At 32.7% G+C, this 19,470-nt stretch overlaps 3 protein-coding genes across 4 annotated transcripts; 2 read left to right on the top strand and 1 right to left on the bottom strand.

Moving 5' to 3' along the window:
* The first annotated feature begins 8,901 nt into the window (after nt 1–8,901).
* On the top strand, nt 8,902–9,667 carry LOC120771361 (ARL14 effector protein). Its single transcript, XM_040099317.1, has one exon. It carries the CDS (start codon nt 8,990–8,992, stop codon nt 9,392–9,394), a length of 405 nt encoding a protein of 134 aa, XP_039955251.1. The 5' UTR covers nt 8,902–8,989; the 3' UTR covers nt 9,395–9,667.
* A 521-nt stretch (nt 9,668–10,188) lies between these two features.
* LOC120770529 (ubiquitin-like modifier-activating enzyme ATG7) lies at nt 10,189–19,274 on the top strand. 2 transcript variants are annotated; one of them, XM_040098078.1, is made up of 10 exons: nt 10,189–10,668; nt 10,765–10,960; nt 11,327–11,664; nt 11,728–11,934; nt 12,009–12,312; nt 12,380–12,568; nt 12,661–12,840; nt 17,878–18,156; nt 18,258–18,374; nt 18,513–19,274. In XM_040098078.1, the coding sequence occupies exons 1-10, from the start codon at nt 10,478–10,480 to the stop codon at nt 18,564–18,566; spliced, it is 2,055 nt and encodes a 684-aa protein (XP_039954012.1). In that variant the 5' UTR covers nt 10,189–10,477; the 3' UTR covers nt 18,567–19,274. The 2 variants fall into 2 exon arrangements, with proteins under 2 accessions (XP_039954012.1, XP_039954013.1); XM_040098079.1 differs by lacking the exon at nt 10,765–10,960 and having other exon boundaries at nt 10,542–10,668.
* LOC120770530 (32 kDa beta-galactoside-binding lectin) lies at nt 12,903–16,585 on the bottom strand. The gene is made up of 4 exons (XM_040098081.1): nt 15,829–16,585; nt 15,539–15,748; nt 13,351–13,938; nt 12,903–13,278 (listed from the first exon to the last, which is right to left on the bottom strand). The coding sequence occupies exons 2-4, from the start codon at nt 15,628–15,630 to the stop codon at nt 12,993–12,995; spliced, it is 966 nt and encodes a 321-aa protein (XP_039954015.1). The 5' UTR covers nt 15,631–15,748; nt 15,829–16,585; the 3' UTR covers nt 12,903–12,992.
* Nucleotides 19,275–19,470: the final 196 nt, after the last annotated feature.

The following is a 19,470-nucleotide window of genomic DNA, read 5'->3' as shown; positions in this document are numbered from 1 at the left end:
TCGACCGATAATTATGATTATTTTCCAGTATAGAACGTTTCTTTCACATGGAATATGTTTTATAGTGTCTTCTTCTTCTACCTTCTCACAGCTTCTACAATTATATAGTGTTCCTGGGCTGCTGGCATATCTAACAATTAGACAGTGATGGTTAGTACTCCGACTAGAGTTTTTATATCATTCTTTTAGGATTTTATTAGTCGGCATGAGCGCCCCATATTCCATTCATGCCACATTTGCCTACTTCTTGAGCAAGTCAGGGATTGACTCCGCTGAGACTCACTATACCATATTTATAACATGTTTTGTCGATTAAGTATCTACAAGTAGCCAGAGACAAGTGGTGGGGTGTAATGGGGTACACTCCTTCTTCTAGGTAAGTTACAGTGGTAGGGCTATACCCAATTCTTACTCTATCGTCCTCGCCACGCACCCTGAAAACGTGAGCAACACGTATGTATGTAAGTTCGCGGCTTAAATAGAGGAAGCTTAAGCGACGTCACTTCGAAATATTCGGTTTAAATGTTCGCTGAAGTTTAATTGCATCAGTGCAAAAGTCTTCAACATAATACGGATTTGCTCCCAAGCTCGGACGGAAGAGAAAGATATGTTAAAGAACTGTCTTCTCACTTTTGAATGCGCTTATGACAATTGCCCCTGCAACTTGTTGTTGTACTTGTTGACGCCAGGCTGGGCAAAGAAAGTTTTAAACTTCAGCTTTCATGGCGAAGCATCTGCAACTGCATTGAGGCTGATCGACTTCGCAAGGGCTTAAAGTATGGTTATCTATAGTACTAGATTCCAGCAAAAGAAAATTCATCAAGCTACTTAGATGTCTCCAGATCAAAATGTTCAAAACCAGATCGATCAAGTTGTGATAGATGGACGAGATGTTCCCAGTGTTCTTGACGTACATACGCTCCGAGGACCTAACATCGACTCGGACCACTACATCTTTGGAGCAAAGATACGCGCTGAATTACCGGCGCCGATGGATTACCGGCAGAGCTATAATCCACCTTCAACAGCACTGGAAAAGGAACTGCCTCTGTACCGTTATGTCTGTACTTGGTATCCCCGCAAAGCTAATACGATTGTGTAAACTGACGATGACCAACAACAAAAGCTTCTAAAGCTTCTTCAGGATCGGCAAAGATCTCTCCGAGTCGTTCGGTATCAAGCGAGATTTCAGACAAGGAGACTCCTTATTGTGTGACTTATTCAATATTTTGCTGGAGAAAATATCACGAGCTGCAGAGCTAAATAGAAAAGTTAAAATTTTCTATAAGAGTGTACAGCTACTGGCGCACGCCGATAATTTTGATATCATTGGCCGCATCAACAGCGCAGGTAGTTCTGCGATTTAAGCACCCTGTATAGCAGCAATGAGAGCAGCAAATCGGCCATATAACCCAAAAACAATATGTGGAGATCAAATAGAATATAGAATTTCACTAATATTCCACACATAAATTATATAAATTATTTTGAACACCGCAACGCTCCTATTGACAACCCCTTTATAAGCTTCATATGCCTTTACAAGCATGTTAGGCTGAAAATATGTCACGAACATTATGGTCTAAAACGCACCCACCGGAAGAAGTCGATGGGATACGCGATATGAGACGCTCACACACGCACAAATACATGCATAAATATGTACATACATATATACATAACAATTAAAACATATTTATAAGCATATTTATATGTAAATATGCAGTTTGTGGTTGCAACATCGAAATTTTTTAAAATTTCTTTTTTATATTTTCCATTTACTTCTGTTTAATTTTAAGTTGCTTATATGTACGTATGTATGTGTCTGTGTGTTTTCCTTTGGCGGAGAGTTAAATATTTTTGTGCTGTACTCACGCTAGTGCTTGGCAGGCACTTGTTGCTCAGCACTTTCATTCAACTATTCGCTTACGAATCATAGCCATACGCCTGCCTTACTTCAGTTATGTGACGATTATTGCAGCAACAACAACACGTACAAACATACAAGCATCGACATTTGCTTACTTGGCTTATGGCTAAAGACGAAATGAAATGAGTTTAATTAAAATTCAACTCAGGCGCCATTGTGTGGAGGGAACGCACACATGCGCACAGCACTGCTTATGTGTGTCGTGTAAATGTGTGTGAGTGTGCGCGTGCGTTGGCCACGGCTTGCTTACCTGTTGACCGGAATTGCTTTGGGTGTGTGTGTAGGCCTCATTCTCTTGGTGTTGGTGAAACACCCGCACTTTTTTGTTGTATTGGTGCTTAAAAAATCATTTACTTAGCGTTTGGTTGTTGTCTATAATTTCTTTTCTGCCATTACACGTAACAAATCGCCAGCGTTTTCGAATATCTACGAGTTCTAACCACCATACAAGCCGTTTTCACACACACATGCATGCGTGATTTAAATGCCGTTTACGTATGAAACATATACAGACACACGTATACGGCGTGTACATGCAAATGGCGCACGCATACAACAACAATGCGACAATTTGTATTTTCGTAAACTTCTTCGATAAATAAATTTGTGTGTTTTTTACTTTATGTTTTCAGTGAATTTCTTGAGCCGGCGAGAAGGTGTGGTGCTGAGGTCGTGCAGGGTCTAACAAATCAGTTGCCAATCGGTCACCACGACTGACGGATTAATATTGGAGATTAGCTGTGCGTAACGAGCTCAATATATTTGCTCCTTTTAGATAAAATAAAAATATTGAAAAATATAATTAATTGTAAAAAACATCAAAAATAATAAAAAATATTAAAATAAAATTTAAAAATTATAAAAAATAAGTAAACTTATAAAATTTATTGAAAATTATAAAAAAAAATACAAAATTATCTCAAATATTTAAAACATTAAAAAAACCTTGATATGAAAAATATTGAATAAATTTAAAAATTATAAAAAATAAGTAAACTTATAAAATTGATTGAAAATTATAAAAAAAATACAAAATTATCTAAAATATTTAAAACATTAAAAAAAACCTTGAAATGAAAAATATTGAATAAATTTAAAAATTATAAAAAATAACAAAACTTACAAAATTTATTAAAAATTATAAAAAAAATGCAAAATTATCTAAAATATTTAAAACATTAAAAGAAAACCTTGAAATGAAAAATATTGAATAAAAAATATTTTAAAACATTTTAAAACATTTATAATAATAAAATATCACAAATATGAAAAATTTTAAAATTAAAAAAATGTTTTATAAATTAAAAATTATATTAAATATAAAAATTATAAAAATATTTAAAACATTAAAAAAAAACGTAAATAAAAAATACTGAATAAAAAATTTATTTGAAAAAAATTCATAATATTAAAAAAATATCAAAATTTATCAAAAATACCAAAATTTATCAGAACTAACTTTAACATTCCAAAAAACTGAAACAACAAATATTGAATAAAAAAATATATTTCAAAAAAATGTCATAAAAACATGTATACACAAAAAGTAAATTTCAATTACAAACAAAACAAAAAATTACATAAAAAACAATATTCAAAAAAAATGTAAAAAAAGATATTTAAATTTTAAGAAAATTTTAATTAAAATATTATTAATAGAAAGTAAATGACATAAATCAGAAATAAAATTTCCGAGCGTTTTTTCCCAATTTTTTGTATTTTTTTTAACAAAAAAAATTTTAAAAATTGGTAAAAATATCAAAAGCCAGAAAAAATATTTAAAAACACAAAAACATTGATATTAACAAAAAAAAATTTAAACAAAATAAAAATGTACTTACAATTAAAGAAATTTTCAATGCAAAAATGCAACAAAATAAAAATTCAAATAAAAACATATTTCAATAAATATATTTTTATTTAAATTAAACAAATTTTAAATCCAAAAAATTAAATTAAAATTAAATTCCATAAATTAAATATTAATTTTCCGATTAAGAATAAAATTATATTTTTGTTAAAAATGAATTAAATAAAAAAATATTTCGAAAAAAAAATTGTTAACAACTATATTAAATAATTATTAACAAAAATTCAATGACATAAATTAAAAATAAATTTTCCGATTAAAAAACTAAAAATATAATTTTGTACAAATTTATTTATATAAAAAAGTATTTCGAATACAATATAATATATAAAAAAATTATTATGCTAAGATTTATATTAAAAATTAAAATAAAAAAATTCTTTATTAAAAATATATTTTTGTTAAAAATTGTTTAAAAAAAGCAATTCAGAAAAAAGTAGGTATTTTAATTAAAAGGTAATAATTGAATTAAAATATAAAAAAAACATATTTTAATAGTAAAAACTTTAATGTACAACAAAAAAATTAAATAAAAAACTGTTTAAATTAAAACAAAAATATTTAAAATAAAAAAAATATATAATAAAAAATATTTAAATAAAAATATATTTAAATTAAAAAAATAATACAAATAAAATATTTCATAAAAAAATAAAAAAGAAATATTTAAATTTAAAAAATATTTAAAATAAAAAATTATATTAAAAAATTTAAATTAAAAAATTATATTTAAAAAAAAATATTTAAATTGAAAAAAAGATTAATAAAAAACTATTTGAGTTTAAAAAAATATTTAAATTAAAAACTATATATGTAAATTCAAATTTAAAAAATATACATATATTTAAAGTATAAAAAATATTCAAATTGAGAAAAAAATTATTTGATTAAAAAAATGAAGTTAATCACACAACGTGTAAATTTTTTCATCCAGATTTTTTCATCAAAAATCTGTTGATCAGTTGGCAAGATGTCGGCATAGCTGAAGTTAGGCTTGTGCGCCATGCTCTTTGAAAGCGGCTATGCCTCATCTAGTCAATTATTTCAACGGTGCAAGCAACATTGTGTGAACAAAATATACAAAATAACGGTAAAAGACATATATTGGTATACAGAATAATGTAAAAATATTGTAATAAAAATTTACATAATATTTGAATATAAATAATAACGGTAAAAATATTTGGCTCTTTGCCTCAAAGAAACATCGCCTGAAAAACAATTCAAAAATCGACAAGAAAAACAAATACACTGCTGTACAAAACAATAGAAGGACCTATTTCGAGCGTCATTAAATGTGTTTATTCTACGCATATTTATATAAAATAGCATAGATTTTCAGTAAACGAATTTTATTTCGCTGGTTGAGTAACTATAATAAGTAGAAAAGGTTCCTTAGAAGAACTTGATTGCGATCGTTCAGTTTTTAAAGCCGCTATAATGCTATAGTGATCCGATATCCGCCGTTCCGACAAATGAGCAACTTGGTGGGGAAAAAAGAAGCTGAGCAAAATTTCAGGCCGATATCTCAAAAAATAAGGGGCTAGTTCGAATATACATATACAGACAAACAGTGGCACATAGTTAAATCTACTCAGCTCAACATACTGATCATCTATGTATATTAGAGTTCCCGGGCGGGCACTTCTAAGCTCCAATTTTACTCCACTCCACTTCCTAAAGAACCGTAAAATGGGTCGCCTTAACGTTTTTCAAGCCAAAAAGAAAAAAACTCAAAATTCATTCCCCACCTAGTGACGACCGAACATTTTTACATTTTGCACGACATTTAAACCCGTCTAGACGGTAGCAGCCGAGTTGAGAGTCTTTGACCAGATAAAATCCTGTTTCGTTCCTATTACGAAGAGCTGAATATTTCGGAAACAGTCCTTTTCTATGAAACTTAGAAAAATACAATAAAAACTTTGTTATTTAAACTTCGGATAGCTTTCGTGTGTAAAGTTTTGAGTTGATGTTGCAGCGAAAGAAAACATTCCTTAGTAAGATTATCGTGGGAACGAAGTGGGTGAATTTTTATCTTATCCATCGCTTCTAATATTCGATTTGGCTGCAGAAGACAAAGTAGGTCCTTCGTTGTAAGTTATCTTAAACAGATTGCAAAACTTCGGCTTACAAAATGGTGAATTATTTACACTTTTTCGTCGATGTGAATTAAATTTTAAAATTTTTTTAATTTGGATGGATTTCAAGTGGAATTTTGCTTCCTGTCGAATACTCTCACAGCTGGAGTGTTTACAGTCATTTGGACGACATCACCTAGCCAGCCAGTGGCCGCTGTCTCTAAATTCGCTGAACTATGTATGTAAGTCGATGTAGTCGTATGTATATCTCGTACAGCACATCTTTCCATCGACTGTGGTATTCGCCGTTGCCAGTGCGCAAAGGACCATAAATCTTCCGCAGAACCTTTCTCTCGAAAACTCGTAACCCCGACTCATCGTCATCGTCCTTGCCTCTGCACCATATAGCAAGACGGGGATGATGAATGACTTGTAGAATTTGGTCTTTGTTCGTCGAGAGAGGACTTTACTTCTCAATTGTCTACGTTCGAAGTAGCACCTGTTGGCAAGAGTTATTCGTTGGATTTCGTAGCTGATATTGTTGTTGGTGTTGATGCTGGTTCCAAGATGGACGAACTTATCTAAGACTTCGAAGTTATGACTGTCGACAGTGATGTGGGATCCAAGTTACGAGTGCGACGACTGTTTATTTGATGGCAGGAGATATTTCGTCTTGCACTCTTTCACTACCAGGCCCATTTACTTCGCTTCCTTATCCAGTCTGTTGCGGTCACTGATATCAATATCATCGGCGTACGCCAGCAGCTGTACACACTTAAAGAAGATGGTACCATTTCTGTTTAGTTCTGTAGCTCGCATTATTTTTTCCAGCAGTAGATTGAAGAATTCGCACTATAGGGAGTCGCCCTGTCTAAAACCTTTGGTATCGAGCGACTCAAAGAGATCCTTCCCGATCCTGACGCGGCTTTTACTTCACATCACGGGCGCTATCTGTAGAATTCTTATCTAAACTTGCTGTAGTAGGGGACATTGAGACTTGAACCTCAACTTTTTTATAGTAAGGGATCGTTGTTGTTACTTTTCAGTTTTTCATAACACTTAAGGGGCGCGTCTGATACTTTACTTTATGAATTATTTTAATATTTAAAAGGGTATATTTATACATATTTTAAGAATATTCAGTAAACTTATAAAAAATTGATATTTTTCGAGTTACGCACGCTCTACGACGGCGCTAAAAACGGACTAGGGCCGACCTTCTCCGTGGATGAAAGCCAAAAGAAATGTGCTGTAGAAATTATTATCCGTACAATGACCCTCGGTCGAAAAATCAGAAATTTACCAAATAAGGTGAATTTTTTTAGATTTTGGTCGGTTTTATCCTGGAAAAATTCGATTTTTGATTCTTACATGGAGAACTATGGTAAATACTTGTAAATGCAGAAGCAAATTGGTAGTGTTCGGCAAGCATAGAGAAATAATGACGTCAACATAATATTATCCTACAAAGAATCTAGAAACACTATTTATAAACTTTGAAGACTTATGCCTCGGATATGGAAAAAATTTTCGGAAAAGCATGAACCACAGTTTGGAAACCATGGCGACTAAAACAATGGCGGAATGAAAATAATTTAAAGAGGCCTAGAAATGATGAAAATATTGCTGGACCAAGTTTATGAAAACACTGCCAAACTATACTCGAAATAATACTATATTAAAGTGCTTGCTTTCAAATTTTCTTCAATACACAAATATATATCTGTATGTAAGCTTTATATGTAATTTCAAGTTGAAAACCGCAAATCGGCATTGAGTTTCTTAATAAAAGCACTGTTTCAAATAAACGGATATGTATGCCAGTTGTGAGTTGTTAGAAATAAATTAAACTAAAGCAAAATAATATTTTCATGTTTTTAAAAATGAAATAAATTATTTCCGAATATAAATAACGTCACCTAAAATGTAAAATAACGTAACATTACTTTTCATTAGTTTACAGGCGAAGTAAAAATATAATAGAAACCACTAATATTGAAACAAAATTTCAGTTGTGGTTATAAAATGGTTATATACTGGTTATCATGCACTCATATTGAAACAAGTTTTGAGTTGTTGTTATATAATTGTTATAAAATGGTTATAGATTGGTTATTATATCTAACAGCGATTTTCGATTTGTTTCGCATTTTAGGTGACAATATGTATTTATGGAATAAAAATTTCTAAAAAAAATAAATTGTTTTCTATATTTGAGTTATCACATTATTGAGGCAACGCTTGTTATATTGAAACTATGCATTGCTTTCATAATGTGAGTGAACGTGTTGGAATTTTTATATTCACCTTAGCCGCTAAATTGGCGTTAGCCATTAACTCACTACACACATACAAAAGACTATAAATATAGGTGCGCATAATAAATTTATTTCCACATACATTTAAGTACATAATTGGAAAGCAATAAATATGGTACATACATTAAAACAAACCAACGCCGAGGACGATGAGCAAATTCCAACAATAAATAGAAAGTGGTAAGTTGGCTCATGCCAAAACTAAGACTAGATTGATTTAGACTGATTGCCAAAAAATACTCGTTGTTAACCGAAAGTAAAAGCTAATGTATAAAAATAGGTGAAAATGATGTAAATATGTACATATATGTATATCTACAAATAATTATATATGTACATATAAATATTATATACATACATATATGTATTTGTATATAAATATATAAAAGATTTTCGGAGTCAGAAGCATTTTTGATGGAAAGAAGTGAATTGCCATAAGAATTTAGTTCAAATATATTTTCTATATTTATTTTAATAATTATTATTTTTTTAATATATCGCTTTCTAAAAACTCCCTAAAAAGTGGCAGCACATAATTTATAGAAAACAATCTCATAATTGATACACTGCTTTATTTTCTCACTCAGCATTTATTGCACTTAAATTCCTCAACTAAAAAGTGTTAAGAATTCATGTTGGTCTGGCAACTACAAGATATATTAAACAGCTGATCAATAATCCGGCTGTCAAAAAATTAAAATTTACAACGCTAGCACTAAAAAAATATTTATTTCTTCAACTTAATTATTCTAAAATTATTTTAAGAGAATATAGGAAACTACATATTAGTATGGATGCTGATAGCGAGCTAACTGAGGGTGTCGGTGCACTACGTATGTCCTTGCGTGAACGGCCACGCAAACAACAGTCAGATCGGCGACTACGCGAACGCTCGGAAGATTTGAAGTTCCTAGAGGATTTTGACCCTGAAAAATCAAATCGTGAAAAGCGCAAACTGAAACGAAAGTTAACCAATTCACGTTCCACTGTTTACGATGAGTATGGTCACATGCGTCATAATGGCATGGATATTTGCGATTGCTTGGATGAGAAGTGTCCAGGTTGTTGGTTTGAGTGCAAAAATTGTGGCTCAACGCGTTGTGGCGTACAGTGCCGTGTGAATAGAAAACAGTTCGTGGATGAAATCACATTTGATGGCAAAGATGTGGTGATAAAAAACAAATTCGTATTGTAGTTGATAAAAGTGAGGTTTTAAAAGAGAATTGCGTGATTTTCATGCAGACTTTCTGTTGCACAGTTGTACGAGACTGCTTTTTAATATTTTATATTGCATTGAGTATTTAAGTAATTATTCTGCGCATTGATTTTATTAATTATAATTTAAGATTGTATGTAACTATAGTGATTATGGAATAAATTATAATACCTTTTCTATAAATGTAATCATAAAAATATCTTAATTAATTTAAATCAATATAGGACATTAGAGGTTTTTAAATTTTTAAAAGAAATAATATTTCAGTTGTATTTATAAGAAAACTTATAATAAAATAAATTATTATTAGAACAGCAATTCTAAATCAAGGACTGACACCTCAATAGAATTTTGTTCCAAGGACTGTATATTTGACGCGACCGGAATGACACAACTTTTACCCAACCAAGGCCTGCGTGTGCGACAGCGTTCCTCAAAATTATTTAGACGACATATGTATGTTATGTTACGACAACAATAACAAATATTTTCTATTTTCACCATTTTCAAATAAAAATCTTTCAAGTACAAAATCAAATTATCAATGCTATATTTTAAATTAATTTAATAAATAATGATACCAATAAAAAAAAACGTTATGAAAATTATTGCTTACTTTTCATGTACATCGGTCACCGTGCACGCGAAGTGTAATTTTTGGGTTAAAACGTGAAATTCAGTTTAGGTGGCAGCACAATTGTTTCTATCAGCTGACGATTTGAGTTTTTTTACGTCTTACGAATGTTTGTGTTTTTATTTGCGAAACATTGATTACAATACATATTTCTTTTGCTTTTATCTATAGAATATTGATTTTAGTAGCTCAGCGTCTGGATTTGGCATTGTGTACACAAAAACACCAGCAGAACGAAGTGAAATAAACAAAACGTAAAATACGCTTGCGTGAGTAGACACAAAGAACAATATTTTTACAGAGCTGCTCCAGCTAGATGTATATTTGAGATAAAACCAACGACGACGACGGCTGGATTATCAGCAGCACAGAAAGTTTATCAAATTAAGTGTTATCTAAAAGTGACAGTTAACTAAAATTAGTGCGCTATGTCAGACCCAACCGTCCTACAATATGCACCACTGCAATCCTTTGTGAATCCAACATTTTGGCACAAATTGTCTGATATTAAATTGAACCATGATCGACTATCGGATGCGCCAAAGCCCATTTTTGCTTACTACACCAATTTCAACGCAAAGGCATGTCTGTTAGAAACAGATTATGCTGCTTTCAACGGGTGAGTTCATATATAAGATGAGCAAAAAACAACATAATAATCTAAGATAGCTGTGCGCTAATTGCTAATGTAAATAAAACACTTGGCAAATTCCAGCGACTTTACGGCGCCAAGACTATATTACCCTGCCGTCGGTACGCTGTACAACAAAAATACAATTGAAGACTTCAAAGCTTGTGATAAAAATGAGTTGTTGCGGTTAGAGGGGCGTAAATTGGTGGATGATTTCCGAACTGACCGTGTACTGGATGACCCCAAATTACTTGCGCGATTCTTTGTTCTTTCATTTGCGGTAATATATACCTTATTAATTATGACGTCACTTGTTTTTGAATATTCGGGGTGGATTTTTGCAACCGTTGTATTCGTAATATATATGTTTGTAGAGAAGAACTAATATTTACACGCTGAAAAAAAATTAATATTAAGAAGCAAACTGACATTTGTAACACCCAAAAGAAAACGTCGAGGGCCAAATAAAATTTATATTTATAAATGGTCAGCTTGACGAACTAACTCGATTTAACAATGACATCTGTTCGGTATTATAACTTTTTTCGTTCTTTTTTATGTTTTGAAGTAATAATGTATCTTAGAATAATATTTGATATTATTTTAATTAATTTTTTGTTATGCCGTACAATTTATACCCTTTCAGGATCTAACTACTTACAATTACTACTACTGGTTTGCATTTCCCTGCCCACTAACACCAACACTAAAAGTTGAAAATGGTTGCTCGCCACAGTCGTTGTCAGACATTCCAGAATTGCAGTATTTAGAAAGTTTGCTTAAAAGTCAAACACAAAAGCCAAATTTTTTTGTAGTCAAAAGCAACGAAAAGGATACTATTTATACACTGAAAGATTTACTTGCAACTAGTACGGCATTAGCAGAGCAAAGTGATGAACTTTATTTTGGTTTCGCGGACCCCAGTGAATACGAGCATCCCTCGTGGCTGATGCGTGTATATGCGGCGTTCATTTTTTACAAATGGTTAGTTAAATTTAAACCTGATTCTCGTTAATATTTATAATTTTTATTTTATTACAAATACAGTCCCGACCTAGTTGGTAAAACGGTGAAATTTTTGGGTTTGCGCTACGATAGTAAAAATAATTGTGGCAATAGCCTCGTTTGGACGGTGCTACAAACCGAACCGGTGAGTTTTGATGAGAGCACGCCATTCGTTGGTTGGGAACCCAACCGCAATAACAAAATGGGTCCACGTATGGTGTCGATGCGGGACAGCATGGATCCTAAAATGTAAGTTTTGCACGTGGTAACAGCAAAATAATTAAAAATATGTAAATATATATATATTTTTTTATAATTTCCAGTCTAGTCGAAAGTGCCATAAACTTGAATTTGAAACTGATGAAATGGCGTTTAGTGCCTGATTTGAATTTAGACATAATTGCGAACACGAAATGTTTACTGTTTGGCGCCGGCACACTCGGTTGTAATGTGGCGCGCAATTTACTCGCTTGGGGCTTTAAGCATTTAACGTTTCTGGATAATGGTCGTGTCAGCTATTCAAATCCATTGCGGCAAACGCTCTACACGCACGCTGACGCCATTGCTGGCAATGCAATGAAGGCGGTTACGGCGGCCAAGCGCGTGAAGGAAATCAATCCAACTGCTGTGCGTAAATTTTTGTAGCTTTGTAGTGGTGATTTGTAGTTGTAAAATTATGTATTTCACTTTTTAGGTCTCCACGGGGCATGTCATGCAAATACCTATGCCGGGTCACACCATAGGCGCATCGATGGAGCAACAAACCAATGAGGATTTGAACACTATCAAAAGTTTAGTAGAAGAACATGATGCCATTTTCTTGTTGACCGATTCGCGCGAGAGCCGTTGGCTGCCCACACTGCTGGGCAATACTTTTCAAAAGGTGCGTGTAGAGTGATACGCTGCAATTGCTTAATTTCTGATGATAATTACCCTTTTTTTATTTACCTTTCTATATTATTTTTTTGTTTACAGATAGTTATCAATGCCGCATTAGGCTTTGACAGCTACTTGGTGATGCGTCATGGCGCCGGTTCGCCAAACAACGAAGCAGCTGGCGATGCTGCACAACCAATAGATTTAGGTGATCTGAAGTGTATCGGTGGTGGCAATTTGGGTTGTTACTTCTGCAACGACGTCACAGCGCCAGGAAATGTGAGTACAAGCATTAAAAATATGTATTATTCGTAGGCGATTTTTTTTTCTTATTTGAAATATTATGTATGACTAATAGTTTTGTACAAAAAATATTTATACTTATATTCAATGCGTGAGACAAGAAAATTTGTTTTACGGTATGTTTGGTGCTAAGCACATTCATAGTCGTGCTTTGAATACTTTTCGAAACCCGTGCAAGAGGGGTCACCCATTTGCAAGTGGTCCACACCCGTCACATGCATGTGCAAGCCATTTATGCATGTGACCTTGAAGCCGACAAGATTTTGAAATACATTTGTTGTGCGATAGGCATAGCTGCAGAAGTTATAGCCGTCCACGGCGGTGAGGAATTCGCGCTCCGTAAACGCGATGGCAAGCTTGAATTGCTGATTAAAGACGAATGGAAAACCGCCATGGCGCTCCTCTTGTCCAAATCTGTGTAGATACAATGTGTGTATTGAAAAGAAATTTATAAATTGTTATAATAGTTATTTTTAGTAGACTCACTCAAAGGCCTTATTCATTGAATTGCGCACCACAGCTTTCTGATCGAAACGCACGCTGAAATGCAGCTCCTCACGTTTCGTGTCGCTATCCAAAAACTTAATTATAAATTGACCCTTCTTATTATCGAAACAACGCGCGGTTATCACAATCAAATGCCCGGGGCTGAACATTATCGGTGAATCATTACTGAAAGCTTTGCCAAAATCGGATGATTGTATTGCTGGCCAGGGATAGGGAAAGACAGCGCGATGATCCACCTGCTTAATCACCTGTATTTGCTCGCTTATCTCGATGCTGCGCAGCGACTGGAGTGGCATGCGGTATCTGAATGTGCAAAAGGGCCGATTGTTGATCGCTATGTGAAATTTCTCCTCACAAGCGAGTATGTAAATTACGAAAAACTCTCCCGACTCAATGGGATTCTGCAATGAATGACCTTCAATGTCATGTATCTCCTCCGCACCCCACACGCCACCGATACGTGCATTGCGCACAATTATATCCTTGCGAAAGTAGCAAGCGAAGCGCAAACCGATGTCGGCATTTGGATCTATCACCGATTTGGCCGTCGACAAACTGATTTGGAATCTTGAAGCGAATTAATTATGTTAATTAGTCAAAAATTGCACGATTTATTTACTTACTTGTATGTATGTATATAAACAAACGACTTTTTTCAACTTTCTAACGGTTAAATTTTGTAGTTCACAAAGCATTGCCCAAGCTGTTTGCGTAAACTGCTAATATTTGTTGGAATCTACCTTCCCTTCTCCTATTTTTATTCATGCGCCCAAATGTATACTACCAATTAAGTTTATACCGTTGATTGTTACCAATTACAATTACAACAACCACCAATTAACTAATTTTTTAGCATTCTAAGCGAAAGGCCTCTTATGCTGGTTAGATAAGAGACAGTATTCTTTAGCCCCTGTTTTGCGGCAGTTTTGAATTCGTTATTCTCTGTTTGTAAGTTATATGATTAAGTTCAAATCAAAACCCGACTCAATGCTGTTACAACAATCTGGAAAACGTTGAGGTATGATCATCTCAGTAGCTTATTAGCTGCTGTCAGTAATATTGAGCTCTATTGTTTGGTGTTGTTGTAACGACTAACTAAAGATTGATATTTGTGTAATTAGCTGGGTTGTCTGAAGGGGTTGGGATTTTACTTTGTTAGTATTGAATTATTAATTATCCGAGTATTGAGAAATTTGTTTTTTCTTCCGCAAAAAAATAAAAAAGGGAGAGAGAGCCGTTAGTCTCCTAACATTGTCTGGCAAAAAAAAGACTTTATTACATTTGTAGTAACTTATTTGAGAGTTTTCGTCCAAATTGAAACAAAATATTTTTACACCTTTATGAAAGTACATTTTATATTTTTAACATTAATAACAACTAAGTTCATTGCTCAACCTCAATTTTATGGACAACAGTTAAGTGTTCTAAAAGGAGTTTTAAAAATACTCTAAGTTGTATGCAAATTATTACATTAATTAAATATATTTTTTATTATTATACCCTGAACAAGGTATACTGAGTTTATCATGAAGTTCGAATCACACAGAAGGAAACGTCGGAGACATGTCCGCTGTCTATCCTTCTGTATATACGCAAAATAGTCTCTAAGCTTTTAAGATATCGAACTGAAGTTTTGCGCACGACCCTTTTTACCCAAAAAGCTGTGTTTTCATGTTTTTTATAACTTCTATATTAATAAGGCTCTTACTTTAGTTGCGAGTAACAAATGTGTAAATAATAACCCAAACATTACTCACACCGTCTAAAAATTTATCAATAGTTAAATTTAAATATTTGCGGTCAATAAAATCATAAATGTGTATATAATCAGTGTTGATTATTCATTATTACGAAAGTAGATTACATTATCATTACTTTTGTTAAACGCTGCCAAATGTTTGCATGTATTTGTCTAACACGTCACTTAGCGTATTGCTCATCACTGATAGTTGATAACGATACGAATTTTTGAAATACACAGCTATTTCAAATATTTATTGTAATTACAAATGAAACACATGAAATTATATTCGCGTGAGAAAATATGGTATAATACATGTTTTGCCAAAATTTATGCGTGTCAGCTAATTGAAATGGTCGTTTGTTTATGCATACATACACACATATGTACATATGTTGAACTGGAGCAAGCACACTCGCCGTTTACCTTGAGGCGCTGTCTATGGTTTTCGCCACAATCTCCAAGGCATGACCAAATTCCAGGTGATGTGCCAAATTGCCCGCAAATTCTGTTAACATTTTTTGCTTATATCAATTTTTTTATTTTTTTAATAATTTATATTGATTTTATTATAAACCCGCACGTTCTCACAACACAAAACGGTTTTGGCCGCACTTCGCAAAAGGCAAAAATCAACTGCGAAAGGTAAAAACCGCGAATGTTATCAGCGTATTGCCTAGATATTTTAAAGTTTTAATAAATACATATTTACATACATACATACATATGTACTTTGTACGTATGTGGTTAAGTACATATCTGCTTTAACGTTGATAATGTTTCATTTACTGCTATCGTAGTATGTGTAGTCGCCACTAGGCGTATGTGTAACTTTTGGGCTTTGACTTAGTATATTTGTTGTTGTTTTGACTTTTATCTAATCATTAAATAAACAGTTGCTGGAATTCCTTGGTGCTGCGGGAAAATTTTTTGTTATTAATTGTTGTATTTTCGATTTTATTTTATTTTATGTTTTGTTGTTTAACTTTTAACTTGTTTTCACTATTAATTTTTATATTCTTTGTTGCTCTTTATTTAATTTATTCCTGTTTCTTGCTCTCGCACCTTAGTATCTGTTTATAACTCTGCTTCAACACAACTGTTGCACTTGCTGTTACACTCCGTACTCATAAAAATACTCAGCTGTTTTACCAGCTTTATTTATTTACTATACATACTTTTCCACAAAACAGATATTTAAACACACGTTTTTTGTCATTTTGTTAATATTTTCCCACCGGCACTTGCTGCTCAATCGCATGCTTGCTAATTCCACGTAGCAGCACCTCCGATAGCGTCTGCAGTCAACACAAGCGCGCCAGTCAATGTGTTCTCGAGTCGCAATAGTTTCGCATGACCCACAGCGACTGCATACGAAATTAAGTATGCAAACATTATTACTTTCATTATAAAAATAATTATTTTATGCGAATTCACTACGCTTATTTACACAAAAATACACCGCAAACAGTTTTTGCCATTTGTACATACCATTTTCGCATTTGTCTGCTGCCTGCGTGTTGTGCGTGCCCGCTAACATCTCTAATTAATTCACTTTTTGTAATCGTATGTTTTTATTAAATTTTTGTTTGTTTGCTTATTTGAAACTTGTTTCTTCTTACGTCACATTTAACAATTATCTCTTTTGGCTCTTTTCACGCAGCTTAGCAATTTATTAACTCTTTGTTATGTTGCTCACCGTTTGATATGAATGCCACGGCGCTCTTCTCTCTGTTTTGTCTTAAAATTTTACACTTTCGTTGTGTTCACCGGGCACTTTTGCACTCAAAACAAATAATAGTCACTCATACTAAACATTTACAAATTGCAATCACATGCATGTGCATTCATTTACATATGTATCTACATATATTTACATATACAGATTTTTTTATTAATAACCTAAATGCAGCTTCTTTTTGTATTTTTTCCAGTGCCGAGTATTTTATAAAAATAACATTCACCGAATGTATAAACATGAATGAAACGTCATTCTGCTTAACTGTTAACTAAAACAGACCATAACACTCAATAACATGGCGCTTACACCTGTACCAAATGTTAAACGAGCTCCACTAGTGGATAGTTTTGAAAAATTTAAGTTTTTTTTGTAATTCTGATAAATTACTAAAGCTAACTAAAGGGTATTCCCCAGTATTAGCTAGTTTCAATTAATTTATTGCTTGTAATAAGAAAATATGCAAAACCTGCAAAGTATAAAACCTGACAATTTTTATATATGATAAACAGGAATAAATATGATTATATGTTATTTTATTCGAAGTTTAGACCCGAGAAAAAACGTCTAAAAAAGTTTCCCTTGAACCTTTGATCCATACTTTTCGCAGGGGTTTTCTGCAGAGCAGCCTTCTCATTTCACGTTAGGTTAGGTTAAAGGGTAATATTTTATGACTTCTGATTCGCCGAAGGAGAAACTACCGAGATGTTTGAACCTCAGTCTTACAAACGCTGAAGAATGGCAGAAAACGTGCCTGAATATTTCCTCCTCATCCTCCTCAGCTCCTTTTGGATGAATAATACTAGTGGTCCTGCAGGTTAAAGCTAAGATTAATTGAGAGCGGACTTCCCCTTTGTTGAGATTCCACACCTTTTGCCCATAGCTCCTCCACGGCAATATAAAGTAACCAATGTCTTCTTTATGCTCTCCTAAATTTGTGGATATAAATGTACTCTAAACCATATTAAATAAATATCAATTAAATTTATATTCCGAATTAACATTCCAAATATTTTTCTAACTCCAGTCGCTCAAGGATCGCACACTGGATCAGCAATGTACCGTTACACGACCAGGTGTATCGTGTATTGCCGCTAGCTATGCAGTCGAACTCTTGGTGTCACTGCTGCAGCATCCACTGCGCGACCATGCACCCGCCTACTATTGTGCTAACGGCAAATCAAATTACAAGGAGCCAGAGGGGCTACTCGGCGTCATACCGCACTCGATACGCGGGCAGCTGAGCAATTTCGAAAATATTTTGCCGGCAACGCAGAAATTCTCCCAGTGCATTGCATGTTCGGAGGTAAGTAGTTTTATTAATAACTAACTGTTTGTATATCTACATATGGATATGTTATTATGTATGTGTATGTAATGAATATTTCACACTTTTGCTATTCGCAGAAAATAATTGCGGAATATCGCGCGCAAGGCAATGCATTTTTATTCAAAGCGTTCGAAACGGCCAAATATTTAGAAGACTTGACTGGCATCTCTGATTTTAAGGCATTGGATAGTGCGGTGAGTGTGAAATAAAGAGAAATAATAATTAAAAAAAAAATATGTACATATATACATACATATTTATATATATATTATAATTATAATATTTTTAAAACATATTAAAAAGAAATATTAAACAACTTTTATTTTTTTTAGATCATCGACTTCGATGACTCCGACTTGGAAATGTCCGAAACGGAGGATATGTAATTTTTAGCAACGCAATTTCTTATACTTGCTGACTTAACGCTTGAAAGTGGTTGTTTTCTTTTAGCGTCAGTAATTGTATACATATTTATATTCATAAAAGTCAATTGCATATTTTAACAGTAACCTTAAGCATATATTTTTTAAATTCGATTTTATAGCATTTATAAAAAACTGAAATTATTATGTTTAACGAAGATTTTATAACACGAAATTTCCTTAATTTTTAAGCCCAAAGAGTGTAGCTTAATTTTAAACATACATATGTATATAGTATGTATGTAAATATACATATGTATGTACTAGTACGTTGTAGGTTTATTTGTGCTATGTTTTATGTTTAGTCCTTTGCATACAATATTTAAACGTGTATAAAGTGTAAAAGTAAAAAAAGAATAAACATTAATTGATTAATGAAATTGCAATACAAAGTAATTTTTACCAACGATCTTTTATGCTATGTAGTTAATGAGCTTGGAAACTAATAAGCGGGCTAAGGTTGTTTTGAGAAATTTTAAGCAATGAAATTCCAATACCAACTAAATAACTAAAGTTTTACATTAATTGTAATAAAATGATTTGATTAGGGTTTTCAAAATTCTTGTATTAAGAAAGTATTTCAATTACCATAACCGAATATTTCTACAAAATTAAAGCGGCTTATATTTGTATATGTATGTATGATGGCTAAATAAAAATTATAAAAAAACGAAAAAAAAATTGTTTAATCATAACCCGAACTACTTTTATCAAAACAAAAAAATAAAAGCAGTATGCATGTGCATTCTTATATGTTTATATGTGTGTACGCTCGTTTACATATACAGATTTATTTATTAATAAACCGATTGATCCTATTTTTTTCTTAATTTTTCCAATTCCAAGTTATTTTATAATTAATTTTATA

Source organism: Bactrocera tryoni, chromosome 3 (assembly GCF_016617805.1).
Source record: "Bactrocera tryoni isolate S06 chromosome 3, CSIRO_BtryS06_freeze2, whole genome shotgun sequence".
NCBI classification, from domain to species: Eukaryota; Metazoa; Arthropoda; class Insecta; order Diptera; family Tephritidae; genus Bactrocera; species Bactrocera tryoni.
The sequence above is the reverse complement of the archived record's forward strand: the minus strand, read 5'-3'. Positions and strand labels throughout refer to the sequence as shown.

Coding starts and splice junctions, on each gene's coding strand:
- LOC120770530 (XM_040098081.1), bottom strand. CDS start 15,630: ATGTTAACAGAATTTGCGGGCAATTTGGCACATCACCTGGAATTTGGT. Junction 13,939..15,538: donor ACCATAGACAGCGCCTCAAG/GTAAACGGCGAG, acceptor ATTCGCTTCAAG/ATTCCAAATCAGTTTGTCGA. Junction 13,279..13,350: donor TCAATGAATAAGGCCTTTGA/GTGAGTCTACTA, acceptor GTATCTACACAG/ATTTGGACAAGAGGAGCGCC.
- LOC120771361 (XM_040099317.1), top strand. CDS start 8,990: ATGGATGCTGATAGCGAGCTAACTGAGGGTGTCGGTGCACTACGTATG.
- LOC120770529 (XM_040098078.1), top strand. CDS start 10,478: ATGTCAGACCCAACCGTCCTACAATATGCACCACTGCAATCCTTTGTG. Junction 12,569..12,660: donor TGGGCAATACTTTTCAAAAG/GTGCGTGTAGAG, acceptor TTTTGTTTACAG/ATAGTTATCAATGCCGCATT. Junction 18,375..18,512: donor TTAAGGCATTGGATAGTGCG/GTGAGTGTGAAA, acceptor TATTTTTTTTAG/ATCATCGACTTCGATGACTC.